This window comes from Acinonyx jubatus, chromosome B4 (assembly GCF_027475565.1).
Source record: "Acinonyx jubatus isolate Ajub_Pintada_27869175 chromosome B4, VMU_Ajub_asm_v1.0, whole genome shotgun sequence".
NCBI lineage: Eukaryota > Metazoa > Chordata > Mammalia > Carnivora > Felidae > Acinonyx > Acinonyx jubatus.
The window spans coordinates 74,921,338-74,942,951 of NC_069387.1; the positions used below are offsets into that span (position 1 = coordinate 74,921,338).

General features: G+C 52.6%; 2 protein-coding genes across 7 annotated transcripts in view; one reads left to right on the top strand and one right to left on the bottom strand.

Moving 5' to 3' along the window:
- The window catches only part of FAM186B (family with sequence similarity 186 member B), a 29,698-nt gene extending 28,198 nt beyond the window's left edge, over window positions 1-1,500 (bottom strand). Inside the window, exon 1 of the mRNA XM_027036058.2 lies at window positions 1,258-1,500. The gene's annotated coding sequence lies outside the window, so the exon portion shown is untranslated. The remainder of the gene's footprint in view (window positions 1-1,257) is intronic.
- Window positions 1,501-1,610: 110 nt separating this feature from the next.
- PRPF40B (pre-mRNA processing factor 40 homolog B) overlaps window positions 1,611-21,614 on the top strand; it is a 221,127-nt gene continuing 201,123 nt past the window's right edge. The window contains exons 1-23 of one of the 6 annotated variants that reach the window (XM_053226207.1): window positions 1,611-1,791; window positions 8,276-8,356; window positions 9,145-9,288; window positions 9,600-9,665; window positions 10,345-10,372; window positions 10,601-10,626; window positions 10,763-10,873; window positions 11,161-11,281; window positions 11,363-11,387; window positions 11,608-11,790; window positions 12,026-12,155; window positions 12,238-12,302; window positions 12,818-12,982; window positions 13,084-13,192; window positions 13,570-13,720; window positions 14,359-14,492; window positions 15,163-15,277; window positions 15,426-15,517; window positions 19,929-20,045; window positions 20,274-20,411; window positions 20,620-20,715; window positions 20,974-21,060; window positions 21,276-21,453. In XM_053226207.1, the coding sequence (XP_053082182.1) occupies window positions 1,789-1,791; window positions 8,276-8,356; window positions 9,145-9,288; window positions 9,600-9,665; window positions 10,345-10,372; window positions 10,601-10,626; window positions 10,763-10,873; window positions 11,161-11,281; window positions 11,363-11,387; window positions 11,608-11,790; window positions 12,026-12,155; window positions 12,238-12,302; window positions 12,818-12,982; window positions 13,084-13,192; window positions 13,570-13,720; window positions 14,359-14,492; window positions 15,163-15,277; window positions 15,426-15,517; window positions 19,929-20,045; window positions 20,274-20,411; window positions 20,620-20,715; window positions 20,974-21,060; window positions 21,276-21,453 (2,365 nt within the window). In that variant the 5' untranslated portion in view covers window positions 1,611-1,788. The remainder of the gene's footprint in view (window positions 1,792-8,275; window positions 8,357-9,144; window positions 9,289-9,599; window positions 9,666-10,344; window positions 10,373-10,600; window positions 10,627-10,762; window positions 10,874-11,160; window positions 11,282-11,362; window positions 11,388-11,607; window positions 11,791-12,025; window positions 12,156-12,237; window positions 12,303-12,817; window positions 12,983-13,083; window positions 13,193-13,569; window positions 13,721-14,358; window positions 14,493-15,162; window positions 15,278-15,425; window positions 15,518-19,928; window positions 20,046-20,273; window positions 20,412-20,619; window positions 20,716-20,973; window positions 21,061-21,275; window positions 21,454-21,614) is intronic. The other 5 variants (XM_027036068.2, XM_027036070.2, XM_027036075.2 and 2 more) reach the window with 5 other exon arrangements.

The following is a 21,614-nucleotide window of genomic DNA, read 5'->3' on the forward strand; positions in this document are numbered from 1 at the left end:
CTTGCCTCACTCTTTTCCTCTGCCCTTGCCTCTGTCCTACATTGAGAGAGCCTCACACAGGATCCCGTAGAGACCTCAGCTTGTGCTCATGCCTCTCTTGCTTCTTGCTCAAGTAACTGACCCTTGGCTACCCTTCAGGACTAAGGATGCCTACATCATCAGCAAGGAAGTAAGCTGGGCAGGGAAATCCAGGGTTCCAGATATTCAGAATATGGCCTATAAGGGGGTAAGTGGGCTTTGGATAGGCATGTCCCCTTGGACTCCTCACCCTGGGGGGGATGCAGCTGAAGGAGGGCCAGGGTAATGAAGGTAATGCCAAAAGAAACAGCTTAAAAGAGCTAAAAATGGCTGCCTCCGGGCAGAGAGAGATGATGGAGGCAGGGCTCTGCAGTTTTTATGAACAAATCTCATACAATTATTTGATCCTTTAAAATAGATGCCTACGTATTCTAAGAAATACCTAATTTAAAAAAAAGAAAAAAAATTAAAATAAAATGTGATTGATAAGTTTATGGAAACTCTGACCACTTCTGCCATGCACAGAGGTCTTAGTAATAAAGTTTGAAAACCACAGGACTAGGCCCCCAATGAAGTTCCTCTCTACAATGCCCCCCCCTCCCCCGCCATGAATCCTTCCTTTCCTCCTATTTGTCTCCTTTAATTTAGGAATTCTGCTTCCTGTTGGTAGTGTATTCTACCTCTCCCCGGTAGACTCTAAGCCCCTTGCAAGCAGGGACCCGGCTCAGAGTTTTGAATCACCAGCACCTAGCACAGCACCAAGTACAGAGCACAGGCTCAGCAAAGTGTTGACAAATAAAGGAAAATGGAAGCATCTCTATCTAGGCTTTGGAGAGAAGGTGCATCTCCCTTTCGGGCAGGAGCCCTGTCAGTAGCCCTGAGACCTTCTGCATATTCACTAAATAGCTTTGGGTTGTAACTCCCTTATCCGCGTGGGCAACACAGTATTTAGCTCACATCTGTAACGCCTATAAATGATTGCCCCCCTCTCCTTTCATCGCTCGGTGGGAACCAAATCTTTAAAAGTTCAGGCTCACGTGAGAAGCACGTACGAGGGCAGGAATTTCAGCGGATCTGTTTGCTTTTTTTTTTTTTAACTGCCATTTGCCCAGTGCCCAGAACAGTTCCTGGCACATAACAGATGCTCAACAAATACCCAACGAATGAATTTAAAAGTGCTAAACACAAGTACTCAACGAATAAAAAAAACTTTTTTGTGAGGTGCAAAGATACCCCTACAGTCAGAATGAATACGTCGGTCCAGCCCCCCGGTCCTGGGAGCGAGCGCACGGGATCCAGCCGCTCCGAGCGCCCGTGCGGGACGGACGCGCCAGCCGAACGGCTAACGCCGGGAAGCGACGCGCCCAGGTCTGGAGGCGGCCGGGCGGGAAGGGCAAGAAGGCAGGAGAGTTGCCGGCGCGCGCGGAGCTGGCCCGGGACGCGCGCTCTGGCCTCCGGAGCAGCCGAACTTGGGCAGCTGGAGCCGCCAGTCAGAGCCCGGAGCAGGCGCGCCCCGCGCCCCGCCCCCCGTGGGCGGCCCCCGGACCTGGCGGCGCGGGGGCGGGGCCAGGCTCTCCGCGCCGGGGGCGGGGCCGGGCCGGGCGCTCCGGGCCGGTGCAGGGCCGGCTGGTCCGCGGGCGCGACCGGAGCCCCGGCCACCAAGGGGTGCGACCCCCCATTGGCCCCGCCTTCCCGGCTGCGGCCCGACCAATCAGAGCGGCTTTTACTGGCGGGTGGGCCGAGCCGGCCCAGCTGCTCGGAGGCTCTGGCATGGTAACGTCCCCGCGCGGGGGTGGAGGGGGCCCGGGGCGGTCCCACAGCGCCCCCGGCGGCTCGGGCCAGGGCCGGGGGGGCGGGGAGGCCGCCGGGGGTACCCGGGACCCCGGGGGAGGGCGAGGGGCATGAGGGGTTAGGAAAGGGAGCCCGGGAGGGGGAGGGGAGTAGGGATTTGGGGGAGAAGGGGCGGGGAGGCCATGATGGAGGATGGCGGGGTGAGGGGAGAGGGGGGTTGAGTGAAACGTGAGTTGCGGTACTGGGTGAGGAGGGGGAAGGGAAGAAGTGAAGGGTGGGTTTCTGGAGAAAGGTCGGAGAGGGGGTGGGAATGTGGGAACCGAGGAATAAGGGGAAAGCTGGGGCCACACTTTCCCCTCCTGGGATATTTGGCGTGCCACACGCCCCTCCCCAGACCCAGTGCTTGTTTCCTCTGGAGGCCAGGATACCCCGTAAGACCACTTGGAGATCCCCCTCTCTTTCGTTTCCCCCTCATTGTCTCCTGAGGTGAGGAGGGGGCATTGTCTCCTGAGGAAAGAGAGGCTTCCGCCCCCATCCAGTGCTGGATAGTCCAAGAAACGAGAAAGCAGAGGACCCTTGGTCCCAACCCTGACTCTGCCATCAACAAACTGTGTAACAACTCTGTGTGACCTTGGGCAAGTCACTACCTTTCTTTGGGCCTCAGATTTCCCATCGGTTTTTAAAAAAGCAACAAGGAAGATGCATGAGAATGGTACCCCAGATCTTTTCCAGCTTCAAAATGGGGTGGTTCTTGAGGGAAGAGTTCAGGAGAACGAGTTCTAGGATGTGGGGAAGCAAGGGAAAGAAGGCTGAAGATGGAGGCGAGGCCTTCAGCTCGGGCTGCAGAAAATCCCCTGGGATGTGGGGGGATGGTAGGCACAAAGCGTGCAGGGCTGGAGCAGGCTAGGCAGCGCCTCTGGAATCCTATTGGAGAGACGGAAGAACTCTGGAAGTCACAGAGGAGGTTGGGACCTAACCCAAGAAAATGAAGACCAGAATGAGGTCTTCATCCTGAGGGGATGGCAGATCAGAGAGAAGCAGTGGAAGGTGTTTTCTAGTGAGACAGCCAGTCTCTTTGGGGAGTAGGAATGCTAAGGCTGGTATAGAGGAGTGGGGACTAGGATGGTCTTGAAAACAGGGAGGGGCCCGTGCTGTTTGGGGCAGCTGAGGCAGGTAGACTGCGGGGTAGTCAGCTGGTCTCAGCCTCCATGGCATTTTTCTTTTTGATGATAGCTACTCTTTCTGAGAGGTGTGCCTTCCAGCTTTCGTTTTCCAACACAAATCCCGTTAGGGAGTGAGTCAGACCAGGCCAACCTTCAGGATTGTGTGTGAACTGGGGTGAAAAGAAAACAGGAGAATCCGTTTGTAAGAAATAGCTGTGGCACCACCATCCTTGCTGGGAGGCAGCTCGGTGGAGTAGTTGAAAGCACAGGCTTTGGGGTCAGACTGCTTGGATTCCAAACCTGCCTCTGCCACTTAATCTCTTAGAACCTCGGTCAAGTTACTTAATCTCTCTGAACCTCAGTTTCTTTATTTATAAAATGGGGATAATAATAACCTCTTAGATGGTTGCAAGGATTAAATGAGTATTTGGCATGGTATCTGGCTCGTAATAAGCACTCAATAAATATTAGTTGTTAGATGATATTAATCCCTCTTTCCATGCTCTTCCTTCTGTCTCTCCATTCTTGCTCTTTTCTCTTTTTATTCTTTCTTCTGAATCTTTAGTTCTGAGATGCCCCTTAGATGTGAAGTCTGAGAATTGATTGCACCTTGAGGTGGGAGGGGGGGGTGGATTCCACTGGCCCAGGTGAACATATGATGATCAGATGATCAATTGTCTCTTCATCATATCTCTCCAGCCCACAAATCTGTTTTTGTTCCAGGAAGACACAGGATCTCGATCTCTTAGCCCCATTTCCTATATCCCTCTCTCACACGAGTTACTTCAGAGTCTCACCCCAAAGTGTAATAAGACCCAAAGTTGTACAGGCACTGAGTGAGATAGGGGCAGGGGTGTTTCAGGAAAGAAAGTGTACACATTGCACAGGGGAAGCTGAAGAAAGGGAGGGCTTTGGAATTTCCATGGTAATTTATGTTCATTCCATTGCTCTGTCCTCTGCGGGAACTGTCCAAAACAGTCCAGCATCTGGATCCCGGCCAGGGGTCTCCATTCCAAGTTAAAGATGGTCAGTGCTCGCTTCGGCAGCACATCTACCAAGTTAAAGATGGTCATATACAGTTCATTTTTCTATTATTTAGATTTTCCCATGCTAGTATTTGATTCCAGTTCCCTTTCCCCAGCCATATAGACAGCCTCTGCCAGCCTCTGTCCCTCTCATCACAGGCTGCCTTTACCCAGAGAATTTATACAAATGTACCTGAGCATATGCACACACATGCACACATTTGCCTGTTTAGGATGTTCCAGTATGCAAAAATCTAATAAGGTGAAGGATGAGCCTGCATTTGATCACAGTACTTTGTATGCAGGGCCCTGACTAGACACTCAAGAGGAGGCTTAAAAGGAGAAAACATAATCCCTGAATATAGAGAAATCTCCTGAATAGGGAGATGGGCAGTCCCGTAGGAAACACCCAGCAAACGTCCACAGAGTAGCAGGTCATTGGTGCCAAGTAGTGCAGCATTTATCCTGAGGGGACGCAAGTAGGTAGGAGTGTGTATATGTGTGGAGGATAATCATAAAGGTAATCTGAAGGGGGTGAGGATTGGATCATCTTGAATAGAGACCGTGGAATAAGAGGAACACATGGCGTAACCTAACAATTGCTGTGCAAAGAGGAGGGCAGCCATGGAGTCAGGCTGAACCAAGAAGAGTGGAAGAGCGTTGTTGAAAGGCTTTGAATGTTAGGTAGGATTCTGTGGGGTGAGCAATAGGGAGTCATCACTAGTCCTCAAGGGAACGTTGGATCCTTGCTGATTTAACCACAGGGGGAGTGGGGAATATGCTAGAGTGAAAAAAACAGACCTGTTTCCTGTGGCAAGGGCTGTGCCTGGAAGATAGGACTGGAGGGCAGGTTGGATCCAGTCCTGGCTCTGTCCCTGACAGGCGGGGTATGGGACTGATAATTCCCCCTTAGTTTTCTCATCTGAGAAAGGAGACTACCTTGGGTGGTTGCCAGAATACCCTCCAGATCTGCCATTCTGTGTTCCTGAGTAACTACCATGCCTTACCAGTGGCTGTGTTTTGTGGGACCTGCCAAGACCATTCAGTCATTAAGTCAACAAACATAAACACCTACTGTGTGCCAGTCAGGGACAGTGAGGAAAATACAGTGGGGATAGGATATCAGAGTGAGCAAAAACAGGCAAAGTCCCTGCCCCTTAAAGTTTAAGGTCTAGTGGAGGCAGCAGATAATTTCATTGATTCTGAGACTCACATTTTAACATTTCTTGTCAAAATACATCTTTTTTATTAATTTTTTTTTGAGAGACTACGTGTGTGCCTGCGTATGGGAGGGGCAGAGGGAGAGGGAGAGAGAGAGAGAGTCTTAACCTTAAGCGGGCTCCACACCCAGTGCCGAATCCAACATGGGGCTTGATCTCCTGCCATGTGATCATGACCTGAGCCAAAATCAAGAGTCGGACCCTTAACTGACTGAGGCACCCAGGCACCCCACAGATAACAATTTAAAATCGATGAAGTGTCATAATTTAAGTGTCAGCATTTGGATTTTATTAGTGCCACCTAAAATAATCCTACAATCAGCATTGTGCAAAAAACTGTAAAATTCCAGTGGGTAATTGCTAAAGGGGGAGGGTACATGGTACATGAACATGTAAAAGAGGGCTCTGACTAGCCTGGTCCACTGGGTTGGGAGGGAGCCTTTCCTGAGGAGGCGGTGATTGACGGATGTGAGACCTGTAGGCTAGGTGTATGGGGCTGGCAGGAAGTTGTGCCTGGCAAAGATGCATGCCTGACATGGGAGAACTGAGAGGAGGTGAGGGTGGCCAGATGGAGCACAAACCCAGGAGCTCAGCGTGGATGAGGCTGGCACAGCAAACCTCCCACAGCCTTCCAGGCCTTGGGTAGGGGTTTTGGTCTCCACCCTGAGAACAGTGAGAGCCGTCAAAGAATTTTAAGCAGGGAGTAACGTGGTCTGAGGTGCATTTTGATGAGCTTGTTATGGCTGCTGATTGGAGCGGATGTGAGGAGACTACTACAGGAGGTTGGATGAAAAAAAGGGGTGGTAGGGTGGAGGAGGAAATGGAGAGAAGTGGATGGATTCAAGAAATGTGTATGAGGCACAATTAGCAGGACTCCATGACATAGTGACAAGGAAGAGGGAGGTGTGGAGAATGACTCACTGGTTTCTATCTTAGACAACTGTATGGTTGGTGGTGCCAATCTCAGATGGGCAACTCGAGCCTAGGAGGGCCCAAAGATGGTTATGCAGCATCTGGGAGGTCAGACCTCCCAGGGCCAGTGTGGCACAGAGAAATGGATTTCCTCCCATATTGATTAGTTTCTGATTTTTCACGCTAAGGACAGTCGCGAGCAGGAGCAGGTCTGAATACAGGGCCAGAGTAGGTGAACACTGAAAGAGGTGATTCAGGTTGGAATAGTTTGGCTTATGCCCTTCTCTCCTTAGGACAAGATGAGCGGAAAAAGGAAGGACAGATATTGCTAGAGGTAGAGATTAAAAAACATCTTTAAATGCTGAGCCTTCTTGGCATAGGGGTCATTGGGTAAGTAGGGAAATTGGGCAGCAGTGAGGTGTCTCCTCTTCAGCCAGCTACCACCTTTCCATAGAACTCCTTCCTCCCTGACACCTTCTAACCTTCAAGCAAAAAGGAGGAAGGGCAGGGCTGTTGGCTGCATCTCGAAGCCTCAGTTCACTTGAAAAAAAAAAATATATATATATATATATTTGAATAGGGGGTATAATCACATGGTTACAAAGGGTGTACATACAGTGAGAAATTTCCCTTCCCACTTCTGTCCCCCTTCTACTGATTTCTTGTATGTCATCTTTTCTCTCCAGTTTTCATACAAATGATCCAACTTTGCTGTACTTTGCTTTTTTCCCCCACTTATTAACGTATTTAGAGATTGCTCGTATCAAGATAATGAGCATCTTCATGTTTTTATGACTATATAGTATTCCATTGTATGTTTGCATATAATTTCATAGTTATCTTGTGATGGATATTTGGGCTGATTCCAGTCTGTTTTTACGAATAATATGGAATGGAAACACATACGTAATTTTGGCCATGTGGGGCTATATTTATAGAATGAATTTTCAGAATTAGGGGTGTTTGTTCCTTCATTTGTTCTTTCTTACATTCATTCAATATTTATTGAGTACCCATTATGTGCCAGACACTATCAGGTACCAGGAGTACAGCTTTCAACAAGTCAGACATGATCCCTGTTCTCATGGAATGTTATTATACTTTAGTAAGGGGATAATAATAATTACAAAACTGTTATACGCACCAAGAAACTTAGAAGGGAATCAGAATAAATTGGAAGGGATCTGCTTTAAATAGTCAGGAAGTCTTTTTAGAGCAAGTGATATTTAAGCCAACCACTGAAGGATGGGATGTGGCAGCCGGTAGGTGTAGGACAGGGAGACCTAGGCTGTTCAGAGTATCAGCCACAGGAGATGGGTTTGGGATCTATAGGGGAAGGGGAGTAGAGCTAAAGAGGAGGGGGTGATTGGGAGTGGGAGGTCTCAGAGTGAGCGAGTGACTAAAGATGAGGCCAGTTGTAGGAGGCTGGCAGTGAAGAGAGGAGGCTAGTGCTTATGAAGGCATAGTGACTGTTCACAGGGCTTTGGGTTTGAATCTAACTGGGTGAATTCAGATAGGGGAATGGGAAAAGAGGTCACTTCCTCCCGGGATACTTTGGGAATGAGAGGCCTCTGCTGAAGGTTTGAGGGAGGCTCAGCCTTTGCCCACAGACGGGAGAATGGATGAAAAGCCTTGGGAAGAGCTAGTCTGTGCCTGCGGTACAGCTGCCTCCATCTTTTCTGTGGCTTTGGCAAAATAAAGATGACTTTTTGTAAAAGTTTTTTTTTTTTTAACATTTATTTATTTTTGAGAGACAGAGCATGAGCAGGGGAGGGGCAGAGAGAGAGGGAGACACAGAATCTGAAGCAGGCTCCAGGCTCTGAGCTGTCAGCACAGAGTCTGATGTGGGGCTTGAACTCACGAGCTGTGAGATCATGACCTGAGCTGAAGTTGGATGCTTAACTGACTGAGCCACCCAGGTGCCCCTAAAGATGACTATTGAAGGGGCATGGCCCGCTGGCTCTTGGCTGGTGGAAGAGAGTAGACCTAGCCAGGGCTCAGAGCTGGGCATGGGCAGGAAACTGGGCCAGGAGACCCTTTCTCTGAACTTTGTGCTCCTTTTTCATCCTCACCGCTCTGCTTCCCTTCTGCAAAAGCCCATCTCTTTGCCCATCCTGGGTCCTATGACTTTTCTCTCCCTCAACAGTCGGTTCCCGATTCTGGTCCCCGGCCCCCAGCAGCGCCTGCCCCCTTCCCACCGGGGCCCCCCATGATGCCACCACCCTTCGTAAGTTTCATGTCTTTCCCTGGGCTTGGCTTTTCCAGCCTGCAACCCCCAGCTCCCCAGTGCCTAGCGCTGCTGCCTCGCCAGCACGGTTTTGTGTAATGCCCCCTCTGCTGCCCTTGGTAAAGGGGTGGTGTTGCTTGGGCATTGGGGTGGGATGAGCTGCTGTTAAGCATCCAGTCCATAAAGCTGACAGCTCCCCCTTTGTCTTTTTGTCCTTGGGATGCAGTGGGGCTGGGGTAGGAGAAGTGGAAGGGAAAAGACCCTGTTAGTGTGAGGGCGTGGCAGGGCTGCCTTTCTCTTTCACTACTCCTTATCTCTGTTCTTTCAATACGCCACAGAAGGCAGACTGAAATAGCGGCTGGTGGACACAGAGTTGGAGAAAAAGGGATGGGAGGCAGGGGACTGGGGGATTTGGGTACCTGGAGTCCTGCCTTGTGGCCCTTACTCTGAGAGGCCTCTTTGGGGAGAATTGGCGAGGAGGTGGAGCCTTCCAGCCACGGTCTGGCGGCAGTTACACTTCCCTTTTCCCTCTCCCTTCCCTACCTCTGAAGAAGTTGTGTGCTTGCTTGTTAGACCCAGAAGACCCTCTCCCCCTCCCCCCCAGTTATCAGTCTTTCTCAGTGGTGAGGAGCAGGCAGTTTTATGCTTTGTGCTTCTCAAACTAAAGCCTTGAAATTACCTCAGAGCTGGGGTGGAGGGTCAAGAAGGGTGGGAGACAAGTCGATATTCCCTGATAGGTCAAGGCAGTGCCTTCTCTGCTCAGTATCCATTCCTTTCCTCATTTTCAGATGCCCCCTCCAGGAATCCCCCCACCCTTTCCTCCGATGGGACTACCTCCCATGAGTCAGAGACCGCCAGCCATCCCCCCAATGCCACCTGGCATCATGCCCCCAATGCTTCCACCAATGGGGGCGCCACCACCACTCACACAGGTAATCAATCCTCTCTCCTCACCAGTGCCTCAGAAAACCTGTGAGCCTAGCTGGGGGTAGGGGTTAGAGTGGGCATCTGGACTTCAGAAAGTAAGGGGAGAAGAGAGGGAGCTTTGGCTAGGCCCATGAGGATTTGTCTGCTGAATGACTGGAGAACACTCTTCGGCTAGGCCGAGAGCCCAGAAGCCGGGGATTGTCTGAGGGAGTGCCCATGTGAAGGTCATGGCCCCAAATGGGATCTCTCAGGAGCCTGCCTAGCCTGTGCCTGCCCTCACCTTGGTAGCTGGTTTTTGTCTTCTTTGTATCCCTAGATACCAGGAATGGTACCTCCCATGATGCCAGGAATGCTGATGCCAGCGGTGCCTGTCACCGCAGCGGTAAGCACTGGGGACCAGCAGGAAGCAGGCTCTGCGCTGCAGCCCTGTGGGTCTGATTTGAAGTACAGGGATATGGCCTCCATTCTTTCCCTCTTCTCATCGGATCCACCCTGGTCCTGGCAGCACTCCCCACACTCAAGTCCTCCTCTCCAGCCATGTACTCTGCTCTTCTAGTTTCTCGCTCATCCCCAGCGGCATGTACATTCTCTCTTGTTACTTCTCGCCATGCCCAGCTTCCTTAAGGAACACATTCATGGCTGACACTACTGTCGCAGAGCTAGCACTGTGGACACTCGAATACAGTCCCCTCTTCACATCTTCTTTGTCTCTGAAGGAAGAAACGGCACCTGGGGATCTCACCGTACCTTCTTATGCCATTGCTCAGTATAGTAGAGTCTGGGTAGGATGTGGCATTTGGCATCCACTATGGAAGAGGGGTCTCAGAGGTTGACTCAACAAAATACTGTCACCTGAGGAAGACAACAGAGCTGCTATGCAGTTCCCCTTAGGGTCCTAGAGCCACAGCCCCAGAGGGTGGGGGATGCCTATTAGGGAGCAGAGGTCCCTGGGAGCAGGACACATGGATCCTGGCCTGGCCTGCTTCTTCATCCCCCATGGCCTGGGTCCTGGGGGCCACTGGGCTTGGCCCCAACCCTTCCCCCTCCTCTTTCTTCGGCAGACGGCTCCGGGTGCGGACACAGCCAGCTGTGAGTCTTCTGGGGGTCTGCTCACCCCAGGCTCGGAGGTTGGGGGGTACAGGGGAGAGGGGAACATGGACTAGAGCCCACCCTGGATCATGCCTGTTGGGATGCCAGGGGGCCTGGGATGTTGATGGGACCAGGGGATATTTATTGGGGTTGGAGTAAGGGAGGAATAGGTGGGATAAGATGGGGATTGGAGCAAGGACTTAATGTTTCCTTTGGCTTCTTTTCTAGCTGCTGTGGCTGGGACAGGCCCTCCGGTGAGTTCTTCCAGCTCAGGGGTCTCTGGGTTGAGAGGCTGAAAGTTGGGGGGCTGATGGTTAAATCTTTGGGGTGAGGAGGAGAAGCTTTGGGAAAGGAGCCTTGACCACCATTCTGTGCCCCCCCCCTCCCCAGAGGGCCCTGTGGAGTGAGCATGTGGCCCCTGATGGGCGCATCTACTACTACAATGCTGACGACAAGCAGTCCGTGTGGGAGAAGCCCAGCGTGCTCAAGTCCAAGGCAGAGGTCCTGAGCGGGGCTTTCTGGCCCTTCCTTTCAGCTGCCCTGACCCCTCCAAGTTCTTGGCTTCCCCTGAGTTTTTAACCATACACATAGTTCCTCTGATCCCAAGATCCCTAACCACCCCCCAGCCTCCCTAGGATCTCAGGCAATCTGCCTTCCCCCATGTTGTGCCAGGCCAGGTGGTAACTAAAAACTCCTATGTCCTCTATTCACTGGATCCCCTTAGCTCCCCCAATTGTGGCTAGAAGGCATGCCCAGTCCACTGATGTCCTCTGCCCATCCTCTTGCAGTTGCTGCTGTCTCAGTGTCCCTGGAAAGAGTACAAGTCAGACACGGGCAAACCTTACTACTATAACAACCAGAGTAAGGAGTCTCGCTGGACCCGGCCCAAGGACCTGGATGACCTGGAGGGTGAGGAGGGGGTGGGCCTGGGCTGTGGTTCTGGGGGGTGGCCTTGCCACCCTGTGACCACGTTATCTTTTCCCATTGCAGCTCTAGTCAAACAAGAGGCTGCAGGGTGAGTGACTTGCCCACCTATCCGTCCAAATTTGGGGGCCACCCGAGGGGTGGGAGTGAACCCTCTCTCCATGGTCCCTGCTCCGTGGAAGAGCCAGCTGTCAGTCTCCTTGTGGAGTGGTCTGCTCTGGCCCCAGTCCTTCGCAGGATAGAGACCAGCTGGTCCGACTCTCCCTGTCTCTGCTCTACTTGTGGACACTGCCCTTCTGGCTCATCTGTAGGAAGCAGCAGCCGCAGCCACCTCAGCCCCAGCCTGAGCCCCCACCTGTGCCGCCCGGCCCCACCCCTATGCCTCTGGGCCTTCTAGAGCCTGAGCCAGGTGGCAGTGAAGATTGCGATATGTCAGAGGCTGCCCAGCCTGTGGAGCAAGGGTTTCTGCAGCAGCCGGAGGAGGGCCCCAGCAGGTGAGGGCTGCCCCCTGAGACATTCCAGATACTGGCCTCGAGCTCCCAACCTAGTTCAACCCTTGAATTCTGCCAGGCCTCTTGGGAAGGGTGTGAAGATCTGGGCTTGGCCTCTGAAGGGCAGAAAAGGGCTGCTCTGGGGAGCCAGGAGAGGGTGGTATGCTGCTGATCGCATAGGGCACTGAAATTGTGGGGACTGGGAGATGGCTGTGGCTGAGTCCCCTTTGCCCCCCAGTGCTGCTGGACAGCATCAGCCACCGCAGCAGGAGGAAGAGGAATCAAAGCCAGAACCAGAGAGGTCTGGCCTCAGTTGGAGCAACCGGGAGAAAGCAAAGCAGGCCTTCAAGGAGCTGCTGAGGGACAAGGTGCGGGGGTGGGGCTCCCAGGGTAGGCCTGGAGGGGGCTGGAGGTGGGCAGGCCCCGTGACCCCTGCCTGCTCCATTCTAGGCTGTCCCCTCCAACGCCTCGTGGGAACAGGCCATGAAGATGGTGGTCACCGACCCCCGTTACAGGTAGGCCTGGGCAGAGGGAGCCAGGCCCTCCAGACCATGTTTGTGAGAGCAGCTGGGCTAGGGCCTCCCTCAGAAGCCCAGCTCAATACTCAGGCCCCAAGGGGGCCTGAGTCAGGAGAGCGATAGAAGGGCAAGGGTGTAGGGAAAAGAAGCTGGAGGGCCTCCTGGAGGAGGAGGGGAAAGGTATCTGATATGAGATATTCAATAAATGCTTGTTGAATTGAATTGATTGGAACTGAATTAATTGGGGTGAGGGGGCTGGAAAGGGTGGAGGCCTGACTGCACCTTGAGCAAAAGGGCCCAGTGTTAGTGGTGTCTTGGAGCCCAGTCTTCCCCTGACTGCCTCCCACCCCTCCCCTCATCCCAGAGACCCATTTTGCCTCCTTGCAGCCTGCTGTGCCCATGCATGGACCCCTCACTCAGATCTGTCTGCCATGACCCTGCTTGGTGGCTGTGCAGGGTGGTTCAGACTGACTCCCCTATCCCCATACCGCTCCCACCCTCTTCCACCCCAGTGCCTTGCCCAAACTGAGTGAGAAAAAGCAGGCATTCAATGCCTACAAGGCGCAGCGGGAGAAGGAGGAGAAGGAAGAGGCCCGGCTAAGGGCCAAGGAGGCCAAGCAGACCTTGCAGCATTTCCTGGAGCAGCACGAACGCATGACCTCTACCACCCGCTACCGGTCAGGGGGCCTGGCTGGGGTGGGGCCTGGGAACCCTGAGAACATGCGGGCCCAGGGTCTCTGTTCCCTGCTTACCTACCCATGGGCCATATACTCCACAGGCGGGCAGAACAGACCTTTGGGGAGCTGGAGGTATGGGCTGTGGTCCCTGAGAGGGATCGAAAAGAGGTTTATGATGATGTCCTCTTCTTCCTGGCCAAGAAGGAGAAGGTAACAGTCACTGGCTGGATCCATTAGCCTGTCTCACTTTAGACTGTTCATGTCTTTGCATCCTTATGGACCCTGGCCATTCATTTCTCCACTGTCCCAGGGTCCCAGCTCCTTACTCAGAAGCTGGTATGGCACTTGCACATCTCCCTGTTTCTGGTCTGGGCCTATAGCCTGGGTACGGGAGGGCAAGAAAGCATCTATGAGGGGTTGGTCTGTAACCTGTGCCCCTTCCCCTTTCTGGGAGCATGAAAGTCTGGAGTCTGGCCCTCCTAGGTTCCCTAGCTACCTGCCTTCCCTGAATGCTCTTCTGTCCAGGCCCACTTGAGTAGCTCCGACCTATCCTACCTTACCCTGACCCTGACACTGTGGCTCCCCAGGAACAGGCCAAGCAGCTCCGGCGCCGCAACATCCAGGCCCTGAAGAGCATCCTGGATGGGATGAGTAGTGTCAACTTCCAAACCACATGGTCCCAGGCCCAGCAGTACCTCATGGATAACCCCAGCTTTGCTCAGGACCACCAGCTGCAGAGTAAGCCCGGGTCTCCGTTCCTGCCTGTCCCTTCCCCTTTCCTCACAGACCTGGGACCCCACTCTCCAGACTGGAGATGGAGAATGCTGGGTCACTCCCTCCTCCCCTCTGGTGTCCACTGTTGACCTAGACATTGTATGTCCTTGGAGGAAGAGCTCTAGGATAAGTGTCAGAAGACCAGGAGATGATTTTTATAACTCATGTGAATATGGTCTTAAATTGTCATGGCACTGTGGGCCTTAACTGGTCACGTGTGTTACAGTGAGCTGTTGTTGGCCTGTAATCACTGGTAATATCAGAAATTTATCTTCTGAACTTGCATCAGAGTCTGACTGATTCCCAGTTCTAGAAAACCTCAGATCCTGAGATTACTGGTTTCATATGATTACTTCCAGTAACTGAATTCACAAGAGCTGAATACATGCTAATTTTTTTCTTCTACATGAATGAACCCTCCCCCAGAACCACCATTCCAGCAGCTCTCCCACATAGACCTCTGGCCCTCTTGCCCACCACCCTGGGTGACCCTGGCATCTACCAAGGCAGCATCCTTGAACACTGGGGGGGCTGGGGTCTGTGAGGGTGTCCCACTAGTGCGGTACAGGCTGAGCCTCCCCCCCCCCCCCCCCCGCACTTAGACATGGACAAGGAAGATGCACTGATCTGCTTTGAGGAGCACATCCGAGCTTTGGAGAGGGAGGAGGAGGAGGAGCGGGAGCGGGCCCGCCTTCGGGAACGGCGTCAGCAACGCAAGAACCGGGAGGCCTTCCAGGTATCTTTGTTGCCCACTAGATTGGAACTCTGCTCTGCTCTGGACCATAACCTCTTTGCCCATGCCCTGCCTCCTCTCAGCTAGGCCCACTGTTTCATCTGTGTCTCGTCCTGTCCTACCTCCACGAGGCCTCTCTGTGCCTGCAGTTCTGCTCCTGCTGTGTCCCCTCAACTCTGGGCCTTGCCCCTCTAGGGAGACTAGATGTATGCACCACCCAGAAACTGCCAGCAGAGAGCACCCTAAAGGCATAGCTTGGCAGCTCAGCCAAGTTCATTTCCTTTTGGTAGGGAGCCAGATAGGCATAGCTAGCTTGTCCCCCAGCTTGGAGGTGGTGGTGGTGGTGGCGGTGGCGGGTTACTGAGATGTATCACTTTGGGAAGCTGAAAGCAAAAACTACAGGAAGAACATGCTCCAGACAAGTTTCTATTTCTCTGCCTTCTAGCCCAGCTTCTGCTCAAGTTTTAGTTCATTCCTGTCTGTATTTACATTCTCTCCATTTGCATTGCTGTCTGCCTCTCCATCTGTATCTCCTCATCTCTGCCTCCTTTGCCTGCATTTCCTCAATCTGGATTGTTCCTACCTCTCCCTACCATCTCCTCTCTTCCTCGTGTCTTTGGCTCTGCCTCTCTCCCTGTCTCACTCTCCCTGTAACTGGCCTCTCTCTGCTCAGACCTTCCTGGATGAGCTGCATGAGACAGGGCAGCTGCACTCCATGTCCACCTGGATGGAGCTGTACCCAGCGGTCAGCACTGATGTCCGCTTTGCCAACATGCTGGGCCAGCCGGGTAAGGCAGCCAGGCTCCCCCTTCTCTAGCCTGGCTTCCTGCCCTGCCAGCCTGTCTGCACCCCCACTCCCTCGTCCTGTCCTCGACCCCACCCCCAGGCCTTGGGAAGCTGCCGCCCGCCAGGCCCCCCTCCCTCCCTCCCCCGCAGGCTCCACCCCTCTGGACTTGTTCAAGTTCTATGTGGAGGAGTTGAAGGCACGATTCCATGATGAGAAGAAGATCATTAAGGACATTCTTAAGGTGAGGGAGGCCTGGGGTTGTGGGTGGATGCAAGCTGGGTGCAGGGCACACTCTCTGGACAGGACTTCCTGATAAGTCCTGTTTTGTAGGAGCATTGCAGCTCAGTTCAGCAGATATCTACTATGATCCCTTACTATGCATTGGGGACACAGAAATAAGTAAGGTACAATTTCTATCTAGAAGGAGCTCATGGCCTTCCTATCTCATAGAAGATAGACATGACACCTATTACACAGAGGGGCAAGCGCTATTACAGAGACAGGAACCCAAAGAATTGACATTTGAACTATACCTTCTAGAACAAGTAGGTGGAGAAGGATGGAGGTCCTGGGCATAGGATATTACAGGAGCAGAGGCAAGGGAGTGGAGAGGCCACGGCACGCCATGGCATAGCTGATCATAAACTGGTAGCTCACAGATGTGTTCCTTCTGGCCTGTACAGTATTTTAGAAAACTTTCAAATTTGTTGCTAATATTTTAAAACTGGGAGGTTGCACATAAAAATCTGAGTCTTCAGTTCTTTTAAAAATATGGATTATTGGGGCACCTGGGGGTCTCAGTTAAGCACCCGACTCTTGATTTCGGCCGAGGTCACGATCCTAGGGTTGTGGGATTGAGCCCTGCATCGGCTGTGCACTGAGTGTGGAGCCTGCTTAAGATTCTCTCTCCCTCTGCCCCTCGGCCCCCAGCTCACGCGCTCTCTCTCAAAAAAACAAAATGTGGATTATCTGGCAGCACTGGCTGGTTTTGCAAGGCATTCAGTGGACCCAGGCTGAGACGCCATGCATGTCATCCTTATCGTCGTCACTCCTTATCACCTCCCTGGCGTGGCAGCGAGTTCAGCTGCCATTTACTGCTGTGCATGCACATTGCATGTCTGACACTGGAGAGAGGGTTCTCAATGTCTGTGTCCATCAAAGGTAGAGAAGTGATAGAGATACTATAAGAAAGCCTTTTGTTTCAGGAGGAGAAAACCTAAGGAAAACATATTTCTTTGTGGAAGTCAAGAACATGCAAATGCACTGGGGAGGCAGTATGCCGGGCAGTTAGGAGCAGCACCGTGGAGGCAGACTACTTGGGGCACAAGTCTAGCTTAACTGACACTTGTTAGTTGTGTGACCTGCAGCAGGCTCTTTAACCTTCCTCAGCCTCAGTTTCCTCATCTAAAAAATGGGGGAGTTTTCCACCAACATACACCTAATTACTGAGGGGAATAACTTGGTACCTGGGGTGAAAAGGGTCTGAGACCAAAGCTAGGAATGTCCCACTGCACACACATTTCTTTGAAATCCGGTGTTTTGCTTTACAGATTCAGGTGTTGCATCTTAATGCCACGTTATTTGTCCCTTTAATATAAACTTAATGTTTTAAAGTTACTTACCATTAGGTAAGACATACCATATGGTCTTGTGGCTTCCTCTGTTTCTCTGGAACCACACACCCCAGTTTGGAAGTAGAGCCCTATGTATAAAATGCTTTGAATGCTAAAATAAGAAAGTTGGATTTTTATCTTATAAGTTACAAGGAGCCAGGGTCAGATGATGTCCCGGAAGAGCCACTGGGTGAGTGTAGAGTAGTACCTCTCAGACTCAGTGCTGTGTCCTTAGGGATTGATGGTGATAAGACAGTATTTGAAGCTTTGGGACACTGAAAGTCCTAGTGGCAAGTGGTTTAAACACATCTTGAGTTCGAGCCATCCTCTTCTGACTCACCCCAGCCTTCTCTCCCCTGCTGTTGGAGCCCTTTGGTAGAAAGGTTAGAGCAGCATGGGACTCTGGAGGCGGGGTTAGAGGTGCAGGAGGTGGCAGGGAGACCAGTCCGGAGGTAATCTAGGTAGGAGACAAGCTAGAGCTCCACAGGGAAAACAGATGAGGGAGAGCTGTAGTGCTCCAGCTGTGTTTCTGAGACCCCCTGAGCTTCCTTGGGGGCACCTTGGGACAGGGAAGGGGAGCTGAGTGCGGGGAGGGACTTTATACTCCTTCTACTGTTTCTAAGTACAGCAGCTTCTCTTTTATATATTGAGGTTCTACGTAAGATTTTTGTTGAAAAAAATGTTTCTGCTGTTGAAAAAAAAGGAAGTTTAAAATCAGTAGGTTAAAGTCACTCAGAAGTAGGATGGACAGAGAGAGGCTGGAGAAAATAGAAATTCCATTTGGGGAATTAGTCTCAAAAGTAACCTGGGGCAGGGAGGAATAAAGCAAATACCGTATTTTAAATAGGATTATCATGTAAAGTATAAATATTTAATCTCGGGAGAGCTAAATTTTATTGGATGCTTACATTTTAGCCACGGAGTGGCTGGTCTTTGCTGACAGGCCTGTAGGAATCCAGTCCTCGCTGAGTCCTGTCTGGCCACATCTCCTGAGAAAGAAGCTGCTTTAGATAGTTCCCCTTTCTGTTGCTCCTTTTTGAGCTCCTGCCTATGGAAGGCTGAGGAGCCCAGGAGTCTCTATGGCCATCCACCAGCCCTGCAGACTGGGAGGGCACCTCTCACCCAATAGGATAATGCAAAGAGCCTTGGACTTGGAACAGCTGGAAGCCAGAAGATCTGGGCCTGGGACATCCATGGGAGTAGGGGTGGGGAGGGGGGGTAGCTCACAGGAAATGAACCCTCTTGGGATCTGCTTAATTTGAAGTTTCTATAAAATATCCGGTCAATTATGGGTCTGAAATCAGGAGGGAGGTAGGGGTTGAGATTGCTAGAGACGGTGTAGATTGAAAAGACTAAATGCTATTCTCAGGGGAACACCACATGCAAGAGAGGCACTAAAAGAGGTCAGAGACAGGAGGACAGTGTTGAAGTGAGCAGCAGAGGTGCAAGGACTGATCAGTCAAATGAGGACTGAGAAGGGGCCCTTGGAGTTGGCTATGAGGAGGACATGAGCACATTTAGGAAAGTAGTGTCTGTGAAGAGGGTAGAGTAGTAGGTACGGCACAGACCTTAGGGTCAGGTGACTCCTGCCTGTTTACTGGTTGAGATCTCTGCAAGTTATAGAATGTCTGAGCCTCAGTTTCTTCATCAGCAAAATAGAGATAATTTCTGTGCACAGTTGTGAGAAGTGGTAGTATTTGTAAGTGTCTTGCTTATAGTAGGCCCAATAAATGTGTATTCATTTCCTTTCGTGCTGCGTTTAAAGATTTTGAGTCAAAGGGAAAGAAGCAGAGGTCGTTAGCTTGAGGAAGGGGAGAACAGGGTGGACAGGATGTTCCCGGTTAAGCGAGGTATGAGCTTGATGGAAGGAGCCAGTGGAGAGGTGAGATCGGAGCTTTCATTTCCCTGAGAGAGAGACTGGTGTGTTTAAGAAGGGCTGGAGCATGGGTTGAGGAAGTGCCCTCGGAATAAACAAGAGCATGCTCTCTATACTGTACACCTGAAAACGAATACAACACTGCATGTGAACTAACTGGAATTCAAATAAGAACTTAGAGAAAAGAAAAGCGTGCTGTGCATGGACACGAAAGCCAGAGCAAGTGAGTGCGGTGTGGAAGGAAGGGGAGGGAACTGGGCTGGTGCCCCAGCCGACTCCAACTCCAGTGGCTCCGCTTTTCACCAGGTTGACATGGGCCAAGTGAGATAACTTTCCTAAGCTTCTGCTTTATTAAGGTGTTGGGAGGCAGAGATGTGAAGCCCTGAGCCTGGCCCAGGGTGCTTCAAGAAGGGAAGGTATTTTTAGTATTCTGGAGATGCACACCCGATGGCCTCTCTTTCCCCCGTGGACTGAAGGGTCTGTGTGGGTGTGGTGCTTTAATCTGTGGGCTTTGGTGTCAGAAGGACTTGGGGTGGAGTTCTCTCTCAGCCATATACTAGCTGTGAGACCGTGGACAAGCGCTCTAGTTTCTCTAAACCTTGGTTTCTCCTTCCACATAAAATTAGGAGGCCAGGACCTATGCTTAAATTTCGATACTGAGGATTAAAAGCGATAACGTATGTGAAGTGAATGGTACCTGGCACATAGTAAGCACTCCAGAACTGAGCCAGAGGATGGGGCCAGCAGGTGTTGACTGAGAGTGCAAGGAAGTTACTGAGCGGCTGGAGGGCCCCCCCTGGGGTCTGGCCTTAGGCCCAAGGAACAAAGAATTAATTGTGAGAAACCCAGGCATCAGTCAGCAGACATGGCACACACACACACCCTGTTCCCCCTCCCCATGTGACCCAACGCCCCCCCCCACCCCCACCCCTGTCCAGCTCCCTGGGACATCCAAACCAAGGGTAGGCATGGGAGGCTTAATCATCAGATGGTGAGGACTTGGACAGCTTGGTTTCAGAAATGCACCTGAGTCCTGTGGGTCTCTTCTGGAGGCTGGGGGACTTCTAGAGCATTCTGTAGTCTGACCCTCTGCCAGCCCTGGAGGCCAGCTTCAGGCTTCAGGCCCGTGCTGGCCCCTGCTTCATGTGCCACTGTGCCCACAGGACCGGGGCTTCTGCGTGGAGGTGAACACAGCCTTTGAGGACTTCGCCCACGTCATAAGCTTTGACAAGAGGGCTGCTGCGCTGGACGCAGGCAACATCAAGCTGACCTTCAATAGTGTGAGGGGCCGGGCAGGGCGGGGCTGTAGCCAGGGCTCCATTCTCAAACTCATCCCTTTGTCTCGTTCCATTCCTTCTCATTCACTGCCCCCGTGTGACTGTACCCCCTGTTCAGGGGATGGCTACAGGAGCTCAGACCCCAGCTTCCCTCGACCTATGGTGTGCTTGAGTGGGGCCTGGGCACCCACCCTCCTGGGTGACCCAGTTCTACGTCCTTTCTGCCCTCAGCTGCTGGAGAAAGCAGAGGCACGGGAGAGAGAGCGGGAGAAGGAGGAGGCGCGAAGGATGCGGCGCAGGGAAGCTGCCTTCCGAAGCATGCTGAGGCAGGCCGTGCCTGCTCTGGAGCTGGGCACTGCCTGGGAAGAGGTCAGGGCCGTAGCCTGGCACCAAACACCACCCCCTCAGTCCTGAGGGCAGCGGTGCTTCTCCACCACTGGGGGCCCACCCCAGTCATAGCACAGCTTGCGGCCAGCTTCGGCTCCCTTCCTTCCTCTGCCCCAGCCCTGCCCTGTGCTCATGGCGGTGTCCGTGCCGTGCCGGGGCTGGTCTGATCAGCAGTGCTCTCCCGTTCAAGGTCCGTGAGCGCTTTGTGTGCGACTCAGCCTTTGAGCAGATCACCCTGGAGTCGGAGCGGATCCGGCTCTTCCGGGAGTTCCTGCAGGTACTGGAGGTGAGGCAGAGCTTCTGGCCCCCTGCCCCTGTCCAAGGCTTATTATGAACACCCAGTCCAGCTCAACAGAGACTCCAGTGGCCTCCTCCTTCCCCTGGGGCTTTCCTTTCCCTGAACAACCAGGGGAGGTCTGACAGTGTCCTGGAGAAGCCTGAGGCCCTAGCCTGAGAGGAGGAGGCAAAATCAGATTTTAGGGTGCAGGGTCCTTCCTGGGGCTAACCCTGGTGCCGCCTTCACCGCTCCTTCTGCCTCTACCAGACTGAATGCCAGCACCTCCACACCAAAGGCCGAAAACATGGCAGAAAGGGCAAGAAGCACCATCGAAAGCGTTCCCATTCGCCATCAGTGAGTTGGTGGGCCGAAGGGATGTGGAGGGAGGCTGGACTGTCTCAGGGAAATAAGAACCACGTTTCTTGTTTTTTCCCTACATCACCTCCCCCTCGAGTGAGATTTGAAAATTCCTTTGGCCCTGGATCCACCTGTGTCCCCAGTTCCTAGACTTGAGGGCTTCTGGAGGCCAGAGAACCTGTGCCCTGACATGTATCTGCTGATCTGCCCAGGGTTCTGAGTCGGAAGAGGAGGAGTTGCCCCCGCCGTCTCTCCGACCCCCCAAACGGAGAAGGCGGAACCCCTCGGAGTCAGGCTCTGAGCCCTCTTCCTCACTTGATTCGGTTGAAAGTGGGGGTGCTGCCCTTGGAGGACGGGGTTCCCCATCTTCTCGCCTTCTCCTTGGATCAGGTAAGCAGTTGAGAGCTGGAGAGTTGACTCAGATGAGAGAAGGCCCCTGGGGAGCCCAGCCAGTGCCCTGAGGTTGGAGGTGGAGTGGACCGAGTAGGAAGAATGTCCCATCCCTGCCCAGGCAGGAACTGGGAGAAGGAAGGAAAACTGGACTGAGAGAC